General features: G+C 45.4%; 1 protein-coding gene across 6 annotated transcripts in view; it reads right to left on the bottom strand.

The window, feature by feature from the left end:
* Positions 1-24,156, bottom strand: part of AHCYL2 (adenosylhomocysteinase like 2) — a 301,797-nt gene that overhangs the window by 138,363 nt on the left and 139,278 nt on the right. For 2 of the 6 annotated variants that reach the window (XM_063926725.1, XM_063926726.1), the window contains exon 1: positions 3,515-3,711. The exons of the other annotated variants lie outside the window; for them this stretch is intronic. In XM_063926725.1, coding sequence (XP_063782795.1) covers positions 3,515-3,571 — 57 coding nt within the window. In that variant the 5' untranslated portion in view covers positions 3,572-3,711. Of the gene's footprint in view, positions 1-3,514; positions 3,712-24,156 lie in introns of those variants that run through there. 6 annotated transcript variants of the gene reach the window in all.

Below are 24,156 nucleotides of genomic sequence, written 5' to 3'. Positions count from 1 at the left end.
AGGCTGGTTATGCTTAGGAGGGGGGACCCCACGCAATTTTTCTCTCAGTTTTTACACTAAACAGACCTTTTCCCATAGATAACCATGCACAGATCTCACTGATCCGTGCATGGTTATCCAAACTCGACTAAAAAAAGAAGCAAAAAAATAAACCTGCTTTTTCCAAACTATTCGAAAAAAAACAGACCCGCACTTGAGCACTCAGAAACTAACACCCAAATACGAATGAATAGGGAATGCCCGTATTGTATGAAATAACAGCTGCGTTTGACCGATGGTCTATTCATTCGTATTTCGGAACTTTGCAAATCAAACCATTACGAATAGTCCAAACACTGCCGAGATTGGTGCTTAGTGAATTCCCGGATTGGGACTTAGAAAAAAAAACACAAATCGGACAAACTCGAATTCTTAGTAAATATTGGCCTCTGTCATACACAGATTTACAAGTGTTGCATATCAAAGTAGTCTGTGCATCACTTCTAAGACACATTTTTGCCAAAAAAAGACACACACCTGGCGACACCTCATGCCAGGCATCTCACATTGCACGGTGTATTGGGCCAATACCAAGGGTATTGGCCCAATACACCGTGCAATGTGAGATGCCTGGCATGAGGTGTCGCCAGGTGTGTGTCTTTTTTTGGCAAAAATTTGTCTTAGAAGTGATGCACAGACTACTGATCAAACACTACAACATGATCTAAAAAAAAAAAATCCACACTTTTATTTTATTAAATCTTGACTCATTTCCACCTGTATACATTGATGCAACCTTGCAACAAGTCCAAATATCCAGTGTGTCACACTCTTGCCTCTGTTCTTTGGTCTCCAGTAGGTTTGTAGTACGTTCAGTGGTGTGACACTGAGATTAGACAAAGGAAAGGTCTACAAACACGTACTTAAACTAGGTACACACCTATACATTTATTGTCCATCTGATAGAACATCTGATTGGCCAGATAACTGTATAGGTGTATACAGGATCGTTAAACCGCTTAGAGCACTCCTGCACACGTTCGGATCAGGAGGTCACAAATTATGAGCAGCTGTCAAAACTCCCGATCCAGTGAATCACATACTCTATTAGATACCGTATAAATAGCTTGGTGTGTATATGCACACACTGATTTGATAATAGCAGATCGGTTATCTGATCTGGCGAGTGTTCGTCATAGTGTGTACTTAGTTTTACTTCAAATTGGAAAACAAAATACCTTAAGATGTCCTAAAGAAGTGCAAAAAATAAGAAAATGCATTTTAACCCAAAGAGTTTGATTACATTATTCCTCCCAGCCGTGCCTTGAAGTATGGGGGGAATGCAGAGTAATAAATCATATAGGGTTCCACGTGGATTAGTCGCCAGGCAACTTACTGCTATAATACATAATCTCCATTTATTCTGATCTATTCTCAGGATATTCAACCTGGAGCTTTAAACCAATGAAAATGTGAAGCAGGCACAAGCATATGTACTGAACCTGCTGGCTGCATCTCTAATCTAAATACTGAAACTCAAAACTGCATGATGTTTTACGTAATGGTTTTCAAAGTGAAAATTAAAAATTCGGGTTGAGAACTACAGTTCGGTAGGGTACATACTTGGGGGTAAATTTACTAAGGTGGGAGTTTTAGGTGTCTGAATACATTTCTGATTGTACACAGCTGTATAATATGATGTGTATTCCAAAATTATGGAAGGTTATTTATAGGACTAAAAACACTTACCTTAAGAAAACTACACGGTAGAAAAAGGCTCTCTGCCTGGCCCATGCAAGTTTCTACCAAATATCATTCAAACAGAGCTACAAGTTCTCTTACAACAAGCCTTTGTATTGATAGTCATTTTTTAAAGTTAGAGAGATTGAATACTATATATCGGGCACGTAAGATAAAAATTACAATATAAATTCTATTGATGATATTTCTTATTTCACTTTAAAACGTAGTCTCAGCAATAACTTACTGTAGTGGTAAAGCAATCAGATCAACTGTACATCAAGTTACAGACACTAGGAGTAAATTTAGTTAAACAATTTGGTTGTGGGGGAAAAAAAACAAACAAACTCTGAATGGGGACCATGGGGGCATCACATAGAATGTTACCATACTACATAAAATTGCAGGAGACAATGACTGGATTGGTCAGCTGTTTGATACAATTGCTAAATATCTGAAGCAGCCCCACATTTTACTCCACATGTACAGGCACACTGCCCACTTTCAGGTTTTTGGAGGTCACACTGAACAGCAATGTGTAAGAGAGGGTGCCGTATTCAGAGTATGTGGATGCTTAAGAAAATACCAAATTGTTATAAAGTCATTAATGCAATTACCAGAGAGCAGATTCAGTGTGATTCACCCCATGCATCTAGAACATGTATCAGAGCGTGGGTATTCTATAACTGGGAATTGTTTCTACTTAAATATGTCCATCACGCTCTTTGCCCTCATACCCACAGGCTTGAACTTAAAACAAATAGCAAGGCAAACTTTTCACTGAAGGTCACTGTAGACTTCCAGCGCGTGTAAATGTAGGAAAGGCATGTGTATGAAGGATCAGCCATGCCAGCAAAAATGCAAAAGGAGGTGGTCAATAAAAATATTGTTAAACTTATAGAATATGTTAACGCCAGTGAAAACATGGAAAATACTACCAATGGGTGTGATGCCTTTATACCTCCTCTGCAGCTGGATGAAACAGTAAGGGGATGGGCATTTGATACTATGGATGAATAGTGTCAGGCTTGAAGATTCGCTGTACAGAAAGGTAATATGCTGTATGGAATTGAATATTCACACAAAGGAAGTTAATCTACCACAGTCAGTCAGACGTCACGACGAGCTGTAGTCTAAAGATGTGGGAGGCACTTTTCTAGTTAATGGGGAGGGAATACTACTTTTTAATATTGATGCAAATGTCTGTTAAACTATGTATATTATATGTCAGAATTCTGTGGCTTTTGGCCCTCTAAAGAACAGAGCCCACATTTGCAGGCACCATCACTTGCAGGATTCTATCCCAAGGTTAAGGAACACATTACAACTCTTCTTTTCAAAGTACACCGTGATAACACTATCAAAATAAAGATTATGTAGTTCAATGGTACAATGCATACCTTTTACACCTTTTTCCAACAGAAGGAGAATGACTGGCAGACTTAAGCATTAAAGGGGGAACCCTGTGTTAATCTACCGGCATTTTACCTAGAACAGAATTCCATTTTTTGGGGGGAAATAAAGGCTTGCAAACTTTAAATTGTAATCAGACTAAAGAAACAACATTTCTATTTAAAAAGAATCTGCCTCCAATAATCTAGCTAAATGTATAGTTCTTTATAAACAGAGAAATAACATTAAAAAGCATGTTATGTTCAGCTCACTGACTTTAGAGACCAGCAAAATAAACCTGGATGATGCTAGGCTGTTCTCTTGGGACAGAAAAATACACTTATTCCCCTTAGAAGGTGAGACACTGAACAAAAGGGCTAAGCAGGTAGAGTTGTAGCCTTACCATCCAGTCTGGCATGTTAAAGGCAGTGGTATCCTGAGTGCTTTCTGTCCTCTCCATGATTTCACCTGAGAAAATTGCAGCTCTTCCACAAAGTGATCCGAGCAGTGTGAGAAAAGCTCTGCCTTCTGCACTGCCAAACCAGTACCAGCCACTTCAGGAGCTTAAGTGGGATCCGGCCTCCCTCCTGCTCTCAAGCTCTGCACAAAAACAGTACTATTCAAGAGCTTGGAGAGGTAATGTACCACGCTCAAGAAGCACTCTGTAATAGGACGCGTTCTCCGACATAGGAAATCAGTCAAGCCCCTCCTCACATTAAATACTATCTCACATTCCCCCTTATTGCCCTTTGTAAAGTCAATATTCTAAAACAATGACTCATTCAAATCTCAGGCTACAAAATGTCAATAGCTTTAAACCAAGGTTAAAAAGAAAAAACTACAGTAGCAAAGGTAATTTATAGTGCTGCACACCTGCACCCCCTCCTCTAACAGTGTTCCTTGGAAATGTCTCAATCGTAATCAAATAGTTCTAGTAAACTCTAATTGCCTCAGTTATATGCCAGAGATAAGGACTTTAAGATTGCTGGTAGAAAAATAGTACCTCAGACAATAGGAATACAGTGACTAGTGATCAGCCAGTACTGCAAGAGGCAAAGTGGTCCCGGCCCGGTGTAATAGGATTGTAATTACCTACCGGTAAATCCTTTTCTCGTAGTGCGTAGAGGATACTGGGGATCCATTTAGTACCATGGGGTATAGACAGGTCCACTTGGAGCCATGGGCACTAAGAATTTGATAGTGTGGGCTGGCTCCTCCCTCTATGCCCCTCCCACCAGCCTCAGTCTAGGAAACTATGCCCAAGGAGACGGACATACTTTGAGAGAAGGATATAAAAGGATAGTGGTGAGATTCCGAACCAGCACACGCAAACAAGAGGAAAGCTAAGCTAACCAAACTTGAAACGGGAACAGCAACAGCAACAGCTGAACCAAACCACAATGCTTAACCAAGTAACAGTGCAGGAAGAATGAAACACCGGGCGGGCGCCCAGTATCCTCTACGGACTACGAGAAAAGGATTTACCTGTAAGTAATTAAAATCCTATTTTCTTACATCCTAGTGGATACTTGGGATACATTTAGTATCATGGGGAAGTACCAAAGCTACCAAACCTGGTGGGAGTGCGCCGAGGTTCCTGCAGAACTGATTGACCAAACTGAAAGTCCTCGGAGGCCAAAGTATCGAACTTGCAGAACTTTGCAAACGGGTTCGAACCTAAGTAGCTGCCTGGCAGAGCTGTAAGGCCGAGACACTGCAGGCAGTCGCTCAAGAAGAACCCACCGACCTAGTCGAGTGGGCCTGAACAGATTTAGGAACCGGCAATCCTGCCGTGGAATAAGCATGCTGGATAGTGAGCCTGATCCAGCGCACAATTGACTGCTTTGTAGCAAGACATCCACTCTTACTGGAATCGTAAAGAACAAACAGTCCGATTTCCAGTAACGAGCTGTTCTCTTCACATACACCTTCAGAGCCCTCAAAACATCCAAAGACTTTGAAGTAACAGAGGTGTCCGTAACAACCGGAACCACAATAGGTTGGTTGATGTGAAACGCAGACATCACCTTAGGAAGAAATTGCTGACGAGTTCTGAGTTCAGTTCTATCTTCATGGAAAATTAAATATGGGCTCTTGTAAGACAACGCCTCCAGTTCCGACACACATCTTGCTGAAGCCAAGGCAAATAGTGTGACGGTCTTCCACGTAAGATATTTTACATCTACCTCCTGTAACGGTTCAAACCAGTCCGATTGGAGGAACTGCAGCACCAAATTGAGTTCCCAAGGTGCCATGGGAGGCACAAAGGGAGGTTGGATGTGCAGAACACCTTTCAAGAACGTCTGGAACTTAGGAAGAGAAGCCGATTGTTTCTGAAAGAACGTGGACAAGGCCGTAATCTGGACTTTTATGGAGCCCAAACATAGGCCCACATCCACACACGAGTGCAGAAAAAGCAGGAAAAGTCCCAGATGAAATTCCACCGCATAATATTTTCTGCTCTCACACCAAGAGACCTATTTCTTACAAATACAAAGGTAATGTTTAGACGTTACCCCTTCCTGGCTTGGATCATAGTCGGGATGACCTTGTCAGGGATGCCTCTTCTGGCTAGAATCAGCCGTTCAACCTCCATGCCGTCAAAAGTAGCAGTGGTATGTCTTGATAGACGCACGGGCCCTGTCGCAGAAGATCCTCGTGAAGAGGTAGAAGCCACGGATCTTCGAGGAGCATCTCCAGAAGGTCTGCGTACCAGGCCCTTCTTGGCCAGTCGGGAGCAATGAGTATTGCTTGAACCTTTTCCCTTTTTATTCTTTTCAGAATTCTTGGGATCAGAGGAAGTGGAGGAAACAAGTACACTATCTGATAGACCCATGGAGTCATCAGAGCGTCCACTGCCACTACCTGTGGGTCTCTCGACCTGGAACAATACCGCTTGAGCTTCCTGTTGAGGCCATCACGTCAATTTGTGGACATCTCCATCGACTTGTCAAGAACCTGAACACCTCCCCCGTGTGCAGGTCGTGTCAGCTGAGGAAGTCTGCTTCCCAGTTGTCTACTCCCGGAATGAAGACAGCCGAGAACGCTGCAGTCTCTTTTTCTACCCAGAGGAGAAATTCATGACACCTCTGACATTGCTGCTCTGCTTTTCGTTCCGCCCTGTCAGTTTATGTATTTCACATTGTCCGACTGGACCTGAATGGCCCGATCTTAAAGAAGATATGAGTCCTGGGTGTTTGTATATAGCCCTGAGTTCCAGAATGTTGATTGGAAGGGTGACTTCCTGACTTGACCATCTTCCCTGAAGCTGCACCCCCTGGGTGACTGCTCCCTATCCTCTGAAGTTTGTGTCTGTGGTTAGCAGAATCCAATTTTGAATCCCGAACCGTCGGCCCTCGATTAGGTGAGAAGTCTGTAGCCACCACAGAAGGGAGCCTTTGGCGACAGACGGATCCTCTGGTGCATGTGATGCGGAACAATTGTCCAACTGGTCGAGCTGGAAGGGTCTTGCGTTAAACCTTCCATACTGAAGATCCTCGTAAGGGTCCACCATTTTCCCCAGAAGGCGAATGCATAGATGCACCGATATCCAGGTTGGCTTCAGGACATTCTGAACCATCGACTGGATTACCAATGCCTTTTCCTAAAGAAGAAAAACTTTCTGCAACTGTGTGTCCTGTATCATTCCCAGAAAAGGGAGCCTCCGAGTTGGCTCTAAGTGAGATTTCAGAAGATTTAGAATCCACCTGTGATCCAGGAGTAGTTTGGTTGTGAGGCCAATGCTGTTCAACAACCTCTTCCTGGACGGTGCCTTTATCAAAAGATTGTCCAGGTACGGAATTATGTTCACCAAGGTGATGGCAGAGATGATGTTTCTCCTTCACAAGCAGGGAGTGAACACCCTCAGTTCCATGGAGAGACCAAAAGGCAGGGCCTGGAACTGGTAGTGACAGTCCTGCAGTGCAAATCGTAGATAAGCCTGGTGAGGCAGCCAGATCAGAATGTGAAGGTACACATCCTTGATATCCAGAGACACTAGGAATTCCCCCTCCTCTAGACGAGAGATCACCGCTCTCAGATACTCCATCTTGAATTTGAACACTAGTAAGTATGGGTTCAACGATTTTAGATTCAAAATCGGCCTTGCCGACCCGTCCGGTTTCGGTACCACAAACAAGTTAGAATAATATCCCTTGTTCCGGAGATGAGGTGGAAATGGAACAATGACCTGAGTCTATACCAGCTTTTGAATGGCATCCTGTAAGGTTATACTTACCTCTTGTGAAACTGGTAAGCCTGATTTGAATAATCTGTGAGGTGGGAGCTCCTGAAACTCCAGTCTGTATCCCTGGGAAATAAGAATTATGACCCAGGGATCCTGGCATGATGTTGTGCAGATGTGACTGAAATTCTTTAATCAGGCTCCCATATGCCAGTCTTCCAGGCATCGTGGCGCACCGTCATGCTGAAGGCTTTGAGGAAGTAGAGCTGGAGCTCTGTTCCTGAGAGCTGGCAGTTGCTGGTTTATCTCTAGTGCCTCTGGTGGCTGTAGAAGATCCTCTGCCTTTGCCCTTAAACTTGGCAGTCCGAAAGGACTGTAGAGTAGGTCCTGAGTAGGGTCACCCTGGTTGGGGGAGCTACAGAAGGAAGATATGTTGACTTACCCGCAGGAGTTTGGAGATCCATTTGTCTATTTCGTCTCCAAATAAGGACTCTCCTGTGAAGGGTAGGCCTTCCACGCCTTTCCTTTAGTCCGCAGTCCACTGGCGTAACCATAAGCCGCTGCGTGCTGACACTGCCATAGCAGTGGTATGTGTATTAAGCAAACCTACTTCTTTTATGGCTTCCACCATAAAGTTTACAGAGTCCTGTATATGTTGCAGGAGTAAATATACGTTATGGTAAGAACTTACCGTTGATAACGTGATTTTTCTTACGTCCACAGGTATCCACAGGATAACATTGGGATATTGTCTAGCGACAGCGAAAATGGCACCAACACGGTCACGAGCTTTCTGGCCTCCCAGGATGCATTGGGGCCTCCGCTATATAGTCCCGCCCACTGACTCAGTCAGATCAGTTCTTTCCACAGCGATTTTAGGCAGGAACATCAGGCAGAGACTTGTTTAGGCGATAAGAACACATGCACACCTTTCCATACAAGAGGGAAGAGGTTTAGTGATTGTCTAGATCCTCAAATCAGATGCGTCAGGGTGGGATCCCTGTGGATACCTGTGGACATAAGAGAAATCACGTTATCAACGGTAAGTTCTTACCATAACGTATATTTCTCTGGCTGGGTCCACAGGATTATCCACAGGATAACATTGGGATTCCCAAAGCCATTTTAGTGGTGGGGACGCTCCTGATTGCACAGGAGGACCTTTCGCCCGAAGTCTGCGTCATGAGAGGCAAAAGTATCCAAGGCATAATGTCTGATGAATGTGTTTATGGAAGACCATGTGGCTGCCCTACATATCTGTTCTGCTGAAGCACCCTGTTGTGCTGCCCAAGAAGGACCTACCTTACGTGTAGAGTGTGCAGGGACATTAGCCGGAATAGGGAGATCTGCATGAGAATAAACTTCTGATATTACCATTCGGAGCCATCTCGCCAGCGTCGGTTTACTAGCAGGCCATCCTCTCCTATGGAATCCGTAGAGGATGAAGAGAGAATCCGTTTTCCTGATGGCACTAGTACGATCTATGTAGATTCTTAAAGCCCGGACCACGTCCAGCGACGCTTCTCCCGCAGATAGTCCCGATACCTGAAAATCTGGGACTACAATCTCTTCATTCAGGTGAAACTTTGATACCACCTTTGGAAGATAGCTAGATCTCGTTCTGAGAACTGCTCTGTCTGGAAAAAAACTTAGGAAAGGAGACTTACACGATAATACTCCTAAATCGGACACTCTTCTGGCTGACGCCATTGCCAGTAAAAAAAGAACTTTAACCGTTAACCACTTAAGATCTGCTCTCTCAAGTGGTTCAAACAAAGGACCCTGGAGAAATTTAAGAACTAAATTCAAATCCCAGGGAGCTGCAGGAGGAACAAATGGAGGTTGAATATGTACTACTCCTTGAAAAAACGTACGTACATCCTGTAAATCAGCAATCTTTTGCTGAAACCATACAGTTAACGCTGATACTTGAACCCTCAAGGAAGCAACTTTCAACCCTTTATCCAATCCTGCCTGAAGGAAATCCAAAATCCTAGCTACTTTAAAAGATCTCGGATTTAAATTTTTTCCAGTACACCAATGAATATAGGCTTGCCATATTCTATGATACACATGGGCCGAAGAAGGCTTAGCATAGTTTGGATCACTTGTTTCGAAAAACCTTTAGCCTCTAAGATAGAGGTTTCAACAGCCACACCGTCAAAGACAGGCGGATCCAGATAACTGTGACAACAAGGACCCTGCATTAGCAGATCTGGACATTGAGGGAGCAGTATCGGTGCTTCCACGGACACTCTCAACAGATCTGTGTACCAATGCCGTCTTGGCCAAGCTGGAGCTATTAGAATGATTGCTCCTTTTGCCTGTTTTATCTTTCTCACTACTCTGGGTAACAGAGATATTGGAGGGAACAGATATGCCAGCTGAAACCTCCATTCTACTGACAGTGAGTCTACAAGGACCGCTCCTGGGTCCCTTGTTCTCGATCCGTACCTCGGAACTTTGTTGTTTAGTCGAGACGCCATAAGGTCCATCTCCGGTAGACCCCATCTGTTCACCAGTGTCTGAAACACTCCTGGGTGTAGTGCCCATTCGGTTTCCTGAATGGTGTGTCGACTGAGAAAATCCGCTTCCCAGTTTAGTACACCCGGGACAAATACTGCTGACAATGCTGGGTAGATGGAGTTCTGCCCATTTTAGAATGGGAGTTACTTCCTCCATCAGACTCTTGCTGTGAGTTCCTCCTTGATGATTGAGGTATGCTACTGCCGTCGCATTGTCTGAGCAGATCTGGACTGGTCTTACTTGTAGATTGTCCTTTGCCTGAACCAAAGCCAAGTAAATGGCACTTATTTCTAACAGATTTATTGGCAGGCGACTTTCCCTTGCGGTCCATTTTCCCTGGAACCATAGGCTTCCGAGTACCACCCCCCAGCCTTGTAGACTGGCATCTGTTGTCAGGACTTGCCACTCTTATCCAAAAGGGTCTCCCCTTGTTTAAATGGTCTGTCTGTAGCCACCACGCTAGAGACCTTTTTACATTTACTGGAATCTTTATCATCTGCTTTATCGTCTGATGATTTCCGTTCCATTTGGTCAGAATAAGTTGCTGCAACGGTCTGGAGTGGAATTGCGCATATTCCACCATGTCGAAGGTTGATACCATCAGACCCAACAGTCGCATTGCTGCATGGACTGACATTGTCTGGGCTTGCAACGCTTCCTGAGCCATGACCTGCACCTTGACTATCTTTTTCTCTGGTAAGAGAACTTTCTGTAGGTCTGAATCCAATATGGCCCCCAAATGAACCATCCGCTGTGACGGATTCAGGGACGACTTTTCCCAATTTATGAGCCACCCGTGTCTCTGTAAACAAACTATCGTCTGTTGAAGATGGCTCAACAGTAAACCTTGCGACTGTGCTAAGATTAACAGGTCGTCTAGGTATGGGAATATTCTTATCCCCTGTTTGCGCAGACAAGCTGCCATAACCATGATCTTGGTAAACACCCTGGGTGCTGTAGCTAGCCCGAAAGGCAGAGCTTGGAACTGGAAATGTTCCTGGAGGATGGCAAACCTGAGGTAACACTGATGTAATAGTGCTATAGGCACATGTAGGTAAGCATCCCGTACATCCAGAGATACCATGTAATCTCCCGGTTCCATAGCCAACATTATGGAGCATAACGTCTCCATGTGGAACTTCAGGATCCATATGTATTTGTTCAACATTTTCAGATTTAGAATTGGTCGGTATGACCCATTTGGTTTCTGGATTAGAAATAGATTGGAGTAAAACCCCTGTTTCCTTTGTGATGGAGGTACTGGGACAATCACACCTGACTGCAGTAATTTTTGGACTGCTTCTTGCAGGGCATTGGCCTTCGACTCTATACGAGACGGGCTGCTGCAAAAAAATCTTTGAGGAGGCTACCTCCTCAATGGGAACTCATACCCCTGAGATACTACCTTCTGCACCCAAGCATCTGCTGTTGACTGTTGCCATATGTGTGTAAAAAGAAGGAGTCGGCCCCCAACCCTGGAATCCTCCAGGCGGAGGCCCGTCTCTTCAGGCTGACTGTTTCTGTTCAGGTTTGGAAGCTGGCTTTTTGCTAGCCCACTGCTTCCTACCCCTGGATTTAAACTGGGGATGCTTAGGCTCATCTTTAGCTTTCGCTTTGCTTTGCCAACGAAATGAGCGAAATTTTAAACCCTTGGACTTAGGGTTATAAGCAGCTGGAAATCTGACCTTTTTCGATTCAGCCTCTGATTCTAGGATATCCGATAAAGGTTTTCCAAATAATATATTACAGACAAAAGGCAATGCTTCCAATTCTTTCTTGGACTCCGCATCTGCCTTCCAGGTCCGTAGCCAAACTGCTCTGCGAGCGACTACTGTCAAGGCTGAAGCTTTAGAAGCAACTGTGCCTACATCAATTGCTGCTTCTTCCAAATACTGGGCAGATTGTCTTAAACGGCAAAAACGATCATCTTGCTCCCTAGTAGGAGAAGGGATGTCATTCTCTAGTTCCTATATCCATTCGCCCATTGCCTTTGCTACCCAGGCCGAAGCCATAGCAGGTCTTACCACTGCTCCTACTAGAGAAAATATATTTTTCAATAGGCTCTCTACCCTTCTGTCTGTGACATCATTCAATGAGGTAGATGACAGTGGTAAAGCAGATTTATGCACGAGTCGCAGAACATGTGCATCTACTTTTGGAGGAACTTCTCTTTTCGAACAATCCACAGCAGGAAATGGATAATAAGAATCCCATCTCTTAGGAATCTTTTACTTTTTACTGGGCGCTGCCCAAGACTCATCCATCATTTCAGTCAGCTCATCTGACGCTAGGAATTCAGCTTTCACTGATTTTGTTCGTTTAAATACAGGTGCTTTTGCTTTAACACTGTCTTGGCTGGCTCTTCCAAAGAGAAAACAGCCTTTACAGCATTAATAAGTTCAGCTACATCTTCTGAACTAAAGCTCTGCGACTGATCATCATACGGAGTTGAATCTATTGTATCATCATCATCCGATGTATCATCCTGTGTAGTCTGCCACACAGACGTATCTGTCTTAGTCTTACCTGTCCCTTGGTTGCTTGTAGAGGCTACTGGAACCAAACAATAGGAAGGGAGCTGCATGTATGGCTTCATAGTGTAACCTAACCCTTGAGGTGGTGCTACCGGAGCTAACCTGTCCGCTATTGAAGACAGAGTCTTTGCGAACATATTCCATGGTGGCTCTGTTGGTGGTTGAACCAACTCCTGTTTTTTACTTCGCTGAAAAGTGAAACAGTTTGCACACAAACCCTCATAAGTGACCAATTGATTCATATCAATTACCCCTGACTTACAAGATAAGCATGTTAGGGCTGTAGGAGTGCTTGATAAATTCTCCTTATCACTTTTGCCGCTCACAGACATGGTATTAACCTGTTATTGACTACACAATTTGTGACTGAAAATCACCCTATATGTTAGTATATAGAGGTGAGATCAATCTGACCACAGTGCACCTGATTTGAGGGTCAGAACAGGACTGACATTACACAGAAAAGTCAGCACACATACTAGCAGTCAGTCACATGTTAAAGCATTAGACATTGTCATATGAGAATACAACCTCCATAACAACTTATACATAAGTAGGAAAATTGTACTTCTGTTTTAAACTGGTTCTTTTTTCAACATAGCATGCAGAAAACACAGTAATATACAGGTCTCATATGCAATAGGTACTAAAAATTAACAATTCATACTGAAAAGTAGAGAGAATTTTTAGTACTGTATACCCTGCCTCCGGAGAGCGGAATACAGGGAGACTCCCCACACTTCCATATCCAAGCAAATACGCTCGTAAGACGCTGAGTGGATTCAGACGCTACTGATGTACACTACCGCACTTGATAACTGATAACGGACACGGACGCTGAGCGACTTCCACGTGTAAGCAGACGCTAAGGCCTGCGACTCGGTCTGGCCGGGTTTATCTCCAGTGAACACAACCGCAGCGTCTAAGCTGCACCAGGGACAGGTAATACAATTTTTCGTGACAACCTAGACACTGATGCATCCACTATCGGTGGCCTTTCCCATTTTTTCTTATCCTCAGGAGGAAAAGGAAAGGATGATAGTAACCTTTTAGGGATTTGAAATGTCTTATGATTAACCCACGGTTCTTCAAACAGGGTATTCAATTCCTTTGACACAGGAAAAGTGACTGAGGACTTGTTTTTTACATTAAAATAATATTCCTCACACTCCTCTGACACCTTATCAAGAATTTGCAGAACATCTCTGATAGCTTCTATAAGAGCCTCTATTCCCTGTGACAGAGCAGCATCCCCCCCTCTGAGTTCACCTCCCCCTCCTCCATGTTTGACCCTCAGCGTCAGAGTCAGACTGTAGGATATGGGCAAGAGATCTTTCTGCGGACAAATGTCAGGGGATTGAGACGCTTGTTTGAGGACTGAGGGGGTCATTCCGAGTTGATCGTAGCTGTGCTAAATTTAGTACAGCTATGATCATGAACTCAGACATGCAGGGGTATGGCCAGCACAGGGCTAGTACGCCCCGCATGTCAGTGACACCCTGGGGAAAGAGGAATACTCTGCCATACATGAAACACTCTTTGCCTGACATATTGTAAATGTGACAGCGCACACACACAGGAAAGGTTAAAAACACAATTAACCCACAAAAGAGCCCTTTCCAGGGAGACCGAGATATTGGAGCCAGCAAACCGCTACCTTATTGCTTATGCCAAGCTTTGCCGGGTCGCAGACTAAGTACACTAATAATCGTCCCCCCCGCTTTGACCCCCTGGTACCACTGAGGTAATCTGGAGTCACACTGGAGGAGCTTTGCATCCCTGTCAGTCAGCGTCTGTGTCCACTGCAGAGGGAAAATGGCGCTGGTGAGCTGCTGGATCCGCTTATAGTGAAGCCCCACCCCTTCAATGGCACGCAGTCTTCCCGCTTTTTTTTATGTATTTTTATACTGGCTGAGGTAATTTTGTGCTTAAAATGGAGATAGATTACCAGTCTGGGTGCTGTGTACAGATGCACTCCGCCCCGATTAGAAGCTGTGCGTCTCCGTACCCTCATGCCGCCATAATGTCCGGCAACCCGCTAACCGGGACGCCGGCTTAGTACTCACCACCCTTCCTTCTTCTGGCTCTGTTATGGGTGGTGGCATGCTGCGGGAATGTACGCTCGCCGTGGTGGGGCTTGCGAATAGTTCCCTCAGGAGCTAGGGTCACGTCAGCGGGGAACGGGACCATTAACCCTTCATGAGGTTGGGCTGTTCCACCCCCCATCCCTCTAAGTCCCATGAAGCAGGCAGGCTGGTGCCATCCAGTCCTGCCTGAAAATAACAAACAGAATAATAAATGCAGAAAACTCTTCAGGAGCTTCCATAAGCGTGACGGGCACCTCCAGGCACATTTTCTAAACAGTCTGGTGGGAGGGGCATAGAGGGAGGAGCCAACCCACACTATCAAATTATTAAAGTGGCCATGGCACCTAGTGGACCAGTCTATACCCCATGGTACTAAATGGCTCCCCAGTATCCTCTAGGACGTAAGAGAAAGTAACAGACCTTTTATTTCTTCTGCAGCACTATACACAATAACTGGTTAGCTTAATGCAGTTACAGTTTTTAGGAACGTTCAGGTTTTACCTTTCATTGTTAGGGCTATACTATATTAGCCCAAACATATACAAAACCATTTATATTTGTTAGAAGTGATAAACCAGTGAAATGTGCAAGGTGATAAACGCATCAGTCAATCAGCTCCAATATGTAATTTAACAGTTAGGAGCTGACTGGCTGGTGTGTTTATCACCTTGCACTTATCACTGGTTTATCACTTCCTTATGCTGTTTCCAGGCTTAATACATCTGCCCCAGTGTGGCTATTACCGGCATCAGTCTTCTCAGTCCAACATGAAAAGAGGTTATGCTCAGTGGTTTTATTTTTATTAAAGTGATATGAAAGTGTAAAATTGGGAAGTTTTGTGGTGGATGTGAGGGGAGAGTGGGATCAAGAAATATCACTATTGTAATAGTTGGTTTATCAGTAGTGAGTTGCACCAAGCCAGAGGTTTGAGGTGGAATATTACAATGCAGATATCACCTTTCATACTTTATGCAAAATTATCTTTACGATGGTAGGGAAAAAAAAATACATAAGTGTACATAAAGTATAAGTTTACATACCTTAGCAGAATTTGTGATTTTCTGGCCATTTGTCAGAGAATGTAAATGATAACTCACAAACTTTTCTTTCACTCGTGGTTAGTGGTTGGGTGAAGCTATTTATTTACAAACAACTGTGTTTACTCTTTTTAAATCAAAATGACTTATTCATATTCTCTGACAAATGGCCAGAAAATCACAAATTCTGCTAGGGTATGTAAACTTATGAGCACAACTGTAAGTGCTGGTTTCTTACAATTAATTTTACAGGAAGAAAAAAAAAAAATCAGCATTACTTTCAGCGTTTTTCCTCAGAAATTCTATCAAATTTTTATATAGTCAAACAAGACCAGTAAAAAGGAAGTACATTTTACACACTGAAGGCTAACAAATCGTTAATGTAAAACTAGACAGTGACACGTTAAACAATGATTCACAATCTATGAATGCTCTGGCTCCTACATACACCACACAAACCACTGTTTCAGATATTACAAATATTGTAATATAACAATCACCACTACTTGGTGTATTGTACAACTGAAATACAGTTCAGTTGTTTTACCATTATCCACACATTCTAGCGATATTTAGCCAGATGTAGTAACATACAGTACACGTGGAAAATCACTGCTTTAGGTATATGTCATCAAGTTGTTGATGCTGTGGGTCAGGAGCGGAGGCCAGCCTATTGCACTCATTGAGCTAAATAAGTGGCATAAGAGACCGGGTAGGGTAGACAGGACAACCAGCATTGCAGGGCAGCCTGAGGCAGTGGCATGGTGGACTGGGGGTCAGCATCACCTCCCTAAGGCAAGGGGCAAACCATGCTCCTTGCTGCATTCAAAGACAATGCGTCTTCACCATACCGACGCCAGAATCCCGGTGTTAATATTGCCAGCGGGGCGGGGGAGGGCACAACGACGAAGCCCCTGCGGACTCGCTACAGGTTCTGTTCCCACTCTATGGGTGTCGTTGAATAGTCCCTGTCAGTCGGCATGCCTAGGTTTAAAATATATACTCTCACAGAAGGACTCACCACAAAACATTCAATACTGGACAACCAGTAAGCTGCAAGTAGTAGCTTTCGTTTTTTTGTTTTTTTTCAGCTAAGGTTTGGTACAGCACAATGGTTAGCATCACTACGTCACAGCGCTGATGACATGAAACATACTGGTAGCCATAGACTAAAAATGGACCTTATATGCACGCTTGTGTGTAAGCGGGGTTGGCTGGTTTAAACCAAATGTTTTGTTTTTTATTTTAAAAAAACCAACACTTTTTTATGCTGTTAGTAGAGACATGAAACCGTGACTTTAAAAAAAAAAAAAAAAAAAGCCTATTATACTAATAAAAAAAAAAATGTTTGTATTCAATATTTTTGATGCCAGTGACATGCCCAGTGCTTATGCTTAACTCCTCCTTTGTGTGCATGTTTCTCTCAAGGTTTCTAATACAGGATTCAATTTTTTTTCTCCATTAAAAAAAAACAAAAAAAACTTTTTCAACAAAAAGAAAAATAAGATTTTACTTACCGAAAAATCTATTTCTCGTAGTCCGTAGTGGATGCTGGGGACTCCGTCAGGACCATGGGGATTAGCGGCTCCGCAGGAGACAGGGCACAAAAATAAAGCTTTAGGATCAGGTGGTGTGCACTGGCTCCTCCCCCTATGACCCTCCTCCAAGCCTCAGTTAGGATACTGTGCCCGGACGAGCGTACACAATAAGGAAGGATTTTGAATCCCGGGTAAGACTCATACCAGCCACACCAATCACACCGTACAACTTGTGATCTGAACCCAGTTAACAGTATGACAACGTAGGAGCCTCTGAACAGACGGCTCACAACAAGAACAACCCGATTTTTTTGTAACAATAACTATGTACAAGTATTGCAGACAATCCGCACTTGGGATGGGCGCCCAGCATCCACTACGGACTACGAGAAATAGATTTATCGGTAAGTAAAATCTTATTTTCTCTAACGTCCTAGTGGATGCTGGGGACTCCGTCAGGACCATGGAGATTATACCAAAGCTCCCAAACGGGCGGGAGAGTGCGGATGACTCTGCAGCACCGAATGAGAGAACTCCAGGTCCTCTTTAGCCAGGGTATCAAATTTGTAGAATTTTACAAACGTGTTCTCCCCCGACCACGTAGCTGCTCGGCAGAGTTGTAATGCCGAGACCCCTCGGGCAGCCGCCCAGGATGAGCCCACCTTCCTTGTGGAATGGGCCTTGACAGATTTAGGCTGTGGCAGGCCTGCCACAGAATGTGCAAGTTGAATTGTGCTACAAATCCAACGAGCAATCGTCTGCTTAGAAGCAGGAGCACCCAGCTTGTTGGGTGCATACAGTATAAACAGCGAGTCAGATTTTCTGACTCCAGCCGTCCTTGAATATATATATTTTCAATGCCCTGACAACGTCCAGCAACTTGGAATCCTCCAAATCGCTAGTAGCCGCAGGCACCACAATAGGCTGGTTCAGGTGAAACGCTGACACCACCTTAGGCAGAAAATGAGGACGCGTCCGCAGTTCTGCCCTGTCCGAATGGAAAATCAGATATGGGCTTTTATACGATAAAGCCGCCAATTCTGACACTCTCCTGGCTGAAGCCAGGGCCAGTAGCATGGTTACTTTCCATGTAAGATATTTCAAATCCGCCGATTTGAGTGGCTCAAACCAATGGGATTTGAGAAAATCCAAAACTACATTAAGGTCCCACGGAGCCACTGGGGGCACAACCGGGGGCTGTATATGTAGTACTCCTTTTACAAAAGTCTGGACTTCAGGAACTGACGCCAATTCTTTCTGGAAGAAAATCGACAGGGCCGAAATTTGAACCTTAATGGACCCCAACTTGAGGCCCATAGACAATCCTGTTTGCAGGAAATGTAGGAATCGACCCAATTGAAATTCCTCCGTGGGTGCCTTCCTGGCCGCACACCACGCAACATATTTTCTCCAAATGCGGTGATAATGTTGTGCAGTCACCTCCTTCCTGGCTTTAACCAGTGTAGGAATGACCTCTTCTGGAATGCCTTTTTCCCTTAGAATTCGGCGTTCAACCGCCACGCCGTCAAACGCAGCCGCGGTAAGTCTTGGAATAGACACCGTCCCTGCTGAATCAGGTCCCGTCTTAGAGGTAGAGGCCACGGATTTTCCGTGAGCATCTCCTGAAGTTCCGGGTACCAAGTTCTTCTTGGCCAATCCGGAGCCACGAGTATCGTTCTTACTCCCCTTTGCCGTATAATTCTCAGTACTTTGGGTATGAGAGGCAGAGGAGGAAACACATACACTGACTGGAACACCCACGGTGTTACCAGAGCGTCCACAGCTATTGCCTGAGGGTCTCTTGACCTGGCGCAATACCTGTCCAGTTTTTTGTTGAGGCGAGACGCCATCATATCCACCTTTGGTTTTTCCCAACGGTTCACAATCATGTGGAAGACTTCTGGATGAAGTCCCCACTCTCCCGGGTGTAGATAGTGTCTGCTGAGGAAGTCTGCTTCCCAGTTGTCCACTCCCGGAATGAACACTGCTGACAGTGCTATCACATGATCTTCCGCCCAGCGAAGAATCCTTGCAGCTTCTGCCATTGCTCTCCTGCTTCTTGTGCCGCCCTGTCTGTTTACGTGGGCGACTGCCGTGATGTTGTCCGACTGGATCAACACCGGCTGACCCTGAAGCAGGGGTTTTGCTTGGCTTAGAGCATTGTAAATCGCTCTTAGCTCCAGTATATTTATGTGAAGAAACATCTCCAGGCTTGACCATACTCCCTGGAAGTTTCTTCCCTGTGTGACCGCTCCCCAGCCTCTCAGACTGGCATCCGTGGTCACCAGGACCCAGTCCTGTATGCCGAATCTGCGGCCTTCTAACAGATGAGCACTCTGCACCCACCACAGAAGAGACACCCTTGTCCGTGGCGATAAGGTTATCCGCTGATGCATCTGCAGATGCGATCCGGACCATTTGTCCAGCAGATCCCACTGAAAAGTTTGTGCGTGGAATCTGCCGAATGGGATTGCTTCGTAAGAAGCCACCATCTTTCCCAGGACTCTTGTGCATTGATGCACAGACACTTTTCCTGGTTTTAGGAGGTTCCTGACAAGTTCGGATAACTCCTTGGCTTTCTCCTCCGGAAGAAACACCTTTTTCTGAACCGTGTCCAGAATCATTCCCAGGAACAGCAGACGTGTTGTCGGGGTCAACTGAGATTTTGGAAAATTCAGAATCCACCCGTGTTGTTGCAGCACTACTTGGGTTAGTGCTACTCCGTCCTCCAGCTGTTCTCTGGACCTTGCCCTTATCAGGAGATCGTCCAAGTAAGGGATAATTAATACGCCTCTTCTTCGCAGAAGAATCATCATTTCGGCCATTACCTTGGTAAAGACCCGAGGTGCCGTGGACAATCCAAACGGCAGCGTCTGAAACTGATAATGACAGTTTTGCACCACGAACCTGAGGTACCCTTGATGTGAAGGGCAAATTGGGACATGCAGGTAAGCATCTTTTATGTCCAGGGACACCATAAAGTCCCCTTCTTCCAGATTCGCTATCACTGCTCTGAGTGATTCCATCTTGAACTTGAATTTTTGTATGTACAGGTTCAAAGATTTCAGATTTAGAATAGGTCTTACCGAGCCGTCCGGCTTCGGTACCACAATAGCGTGGAGTAATACCCCTTTCCCTGTTGTAGGAGGGGTACCTTGACTATCACCTGCTGAGAAAACAGCTTGTGAATGGCTTCCAATACCGTCGCCCTGACTTCTCGAATTCCAACCTGTAACCCTGAGATACTACCTGCAGGATCCAGGGGTCCACCTGTGAGCAAGCCCACTGCGCGCTGAAATTCTTGAGTCGACCCCCCACCGTTCCTGAGTCCGCTTGTAAAGCCCCAGCGTCATGCTGAGGGCTTTGCAGAACCCGCGGAGGGCTTCTGTTCCTGGGAAGGAGCTGCTTGCTGCCCTCTCTTACCCTTTCCTCTGCCTCGGGGCAGATATGACTGTCCTTTTGCCCGCTTGTTCTTATAGGACCGAAAGGACTGCGGCTGAAAAGACGGTGTCTTTTTCTGTTGGGAGGGGGTCTGAGGTAAAAAGGTGGATTTCCCGGCAGTTGCCGTGGCCACCAAATCCGATAGACCGACGCCAAATAATTCCTCCCCTTTATACGGCAATACTTCCATATGCCGTTTGGAATCCGCATCACCTGACCACTGTCGTGTCCATAAACTTCTTCTGGCAGATATGGACATCGCACTTACTCTCGATGCCAGAGTGCAAATATCCCTCTGAGCATCTCGCATATAAAGAAAAGCATCCTTTAATTGCTCTAAAGTCTGTAAAATACTGTCCCTATCCAGGGTATCAATATTTTCAGTCAGGGAATCCGACCAGACCACCCCAGCACTGCACATCCAGGCTGAGGCGATGGCTGGTCGCAGTATAACACCAGTATGTGTGTATATACTTTTTAGGGTTGTTTCCAGCCTCCTATCAGCTGGATCCTTGAGGGCGGCCGTATCAGGAGACGGCAACGCCACTTGTTTTGATAAGCGTGTGAGCGCCTTATCCACCTTAGGGGGTGTTTCCCAGCGCGCCCTAACCTCTGGCGGGAAAGGGTATAATGCCAATAACTTTTTTGAAATTAGCACTTTTCTATCTGGGTTAACCCACGCTTCATCACATACATCATTCAATTCCTCTGATTCAGGAAAAACTACAGGTAGTTTTTTCACCCCCCACATAATACCCCTTTTTGTGGTACTTGTAGTATCAGAGATATGCAAAGCCTCCTTCATTGCCGTGATCATATAACGTGTGGCCCTACTGGAAAATACGTTTGTTTCTTCACCGTCGACACTAGATTCAGTGTCCGTGTCTGGGTCTGTGTCGACCGACTGAGGTAAAGGGCGTTTTACAGCCCCTGACGGTGTCTGAGACGCCTGGGCAGGTACTAACTGGTTTGCCGGCCGTCTCATGTCGTCAACTGATTTTTGTAATGTGCTGACATTATCACGTAATTCCATAAACAAAGCCATCCATTCCAGTGTCGACTCCCTGGGGGGTGACATCACCATTACCGGCAATTGCTCTACCTCCACACCAACATCGTCCTCATACATGTCGACACACGTACCGACACAGCAGACACACAGGGAATGCTCTATTGAAGACAGGACCCCACTAGCCCTTTGGGGAGACAGAGGGAGAGTTTGCCAGCACACACCCAAGCGCTATAATATATATGGGAACAACCCTATATAAGTGTTGTATCCTTATAGCAGCTTAAATATAGTAATATCGCCAAAAAAAGTGCCCCCCCTCTCTGTTTTACCCTGTTTCTGTAGTGCAGTGCAGGGGAGAGTCCTGGGAGCCTTCCTCACAGCGGAGCTGAGCAGGAAAATGGCGCTGTGTGCTGAGGAGAATAAGCCCCGCCCCCTATTTCGGCGGGCTCTTCTCCAGAGTTTGTGAGATCTGGCAGGGGTTAAATACATCCATATAGCCTCAAGGGCTATATGTGATGTATTTTTAGCCATAAAAAGGTATTATACATTGCTGCCCAGGGCGCCCCCCCAGCGCCCTGCACCCTCCGTGACTGCTGTGTGAAGTGTGCTGACAACAATGGCGCACAGCTGCAGTGCTGTGCGCTACCTCAGGAAGACTGAAAAGTCTTCTGCCGCCTGCTTCTGGACCTCTTCCATCTTCGGCATCTGCAAGGGGGGTCGGCGGCGCGGCTCCGGGACCGGACTCCATGGCTGGGCCTGTGTTCGATCCCTCTGGAGCTAATGGTGTCCAGTAGCCTAAGAAGCCAATCCATCCTGCACGCAGGTGAGTTGACTTCTCTCCCCTAAGTCCCTCGATGCAGTGAGCCTGTTGCCAGCAGGACTCACTGAAAATAAAAAACCTAAAAACTTTTTCTAAGCAGCTCTTTAGGAGAGCCACCTAGATTGCACCCTGCTCGGACGGGCACAAAAACCTAACTGAGGCTTGGAGGAGGGTCATAGGGGGAGGAGCCAGTGCACACCACCTGATCCTAAAGCTTTATTTTTGTGCCCTGTCTCCTGCGGAGCCGCTAATCCCCATGGTCCTGACGGAGTCCCCAGCATCCACTAGGACGTTAGAGAAAAAGCATTTAAAAAACACACACACGTATTTTTTCCAACAGTGTGTAATGCGCCCTACACACTGGCCGATTACACTGCAAGATATGAACGATCTCGTTCATTAATGAACGAGATAACGTTCATATCTGTCAGTGTGGAGGCACCAGCGATGAACGATGCGCGGCCCCGCGCTAGTTCATCGCTGGTGCCCTGTCGGCTGTGCATGCAGGCCAATATGGACGAGATCGTCCATATTTGCTTGCACGTCTACGGAGCCGGGTGACGGGGGGAGTGAAAAAACATCGCTGACATCAGAGATCTGAATGAGCACCAGCTCCAGAGCAATCCCCATAGCAGTGGTGTTATACACTTGAATATGTATACAAGAATGTCACAAGATGAAAATTTAGGATTACAACATTTTTAAGATTGGAAGTTCCATGTTCCAGAGCACAATACTTCCAGGAAAAAATGTACCAGCTTGCACAGACAACAGGCAATATGCCCATAGCTGAGTAGGCCAGGGAGATTTAACCAAACATAGGAGAGTGATAAAGTGGAGAGAAAGTACCAACCAACCAGCTCTGTACTGTCCTTTTCCAAACACTGCCTGTAACATGGCAGCTAGGAGCTAATTGGACGGAGGTAAAATACCAGCCACTTTCTCTCTCTCCTAGGCTTCGTACATAGGCCCTCTTTCCGAGTTGATCGCTAGCTGCTTTCGTTCGCAGCGATCAGGCTAAAAATCGGCACTTCTGCGCATGCGTATGGTGCACACTGCGCACGCGCGACATACTTTCACAAAAGCAGTTTTACACAAGGTCTAGCGACGCTTTTCAGTCGCACTGCTGATCGTTGAGTGATTGACAGGAAGTGTTTCTGGGTGGTAACTGGCCATTTTCGGGGAGTGTGTGTAAAAACGCAGGCGTGCCAGATAAACACGCAGGAGTGGCTGGAGAAACGGGGGAGTGGCTGGCCAAACGCAGGGCGTGTTTGTGACGTCAAAACAGGAACTAAATAGTCTGAAGTGATCGCAAGGTAGGAGTAGGTCTGCAGCTACTCTGAAACTACACAATTTTTTTTATAGCAGCGCTGCGATCATTTCGGTCGCACTTCTGCTAAGCTAAGATACACTCCCAGAGGGCGGCAGCTTAGCGTTTGCACTGCTGCTAAAAACAGCTAGCGATCGAACAACTCGGAATGAGGGCCATAGACCCCACAGTGCTTTGATCAGGGTGCTGATATCAGATTGTATTTATTTATAGTTTTTTATATAGCGCAGCATATTCCATTGCACTTTACAATTAGAACAGTAATAGAACAAAACTGAGTAAAAACTGACAGTTAGGAAGGCCCTGCTCGCAAGCTTACAATCTATGTATGCTTATTACTGCACCTGCTGTACAATCATCCTTGTGAAAACAATGCACAAAGTACTGCTTCATTTAATCCTCTCCAGGACATTAAGCCTCGGGAGAACGGACAGTATCTGTGCTGGCTGTGGCCCTGGCGTGGGACTGCGGGGGCCAATAACATGATACCCATAATAGTTTTTATTCAATTTCACAGAAGTTTCATTCCCTGATCTC

Source organism: Pseudophryne corroboree, chromosome 6 (assembly GCF_028390025.1).
Source record: "Pseudophryne corroboree isolate aPseCor3 chromosome 6, aPseCor3.hap2, whole genome shotgun sequence".
NCBI lineage: Eukaryota > Metazoa > Chordata > Amphibia > Anura > Myobatrachidae > Pseudophryne > Pseudophryne corroboree.
Note: the sequence above shows the minus strand (reverse complement) of the source record. Positions and strands in the feature narration are given on the sequence as shown.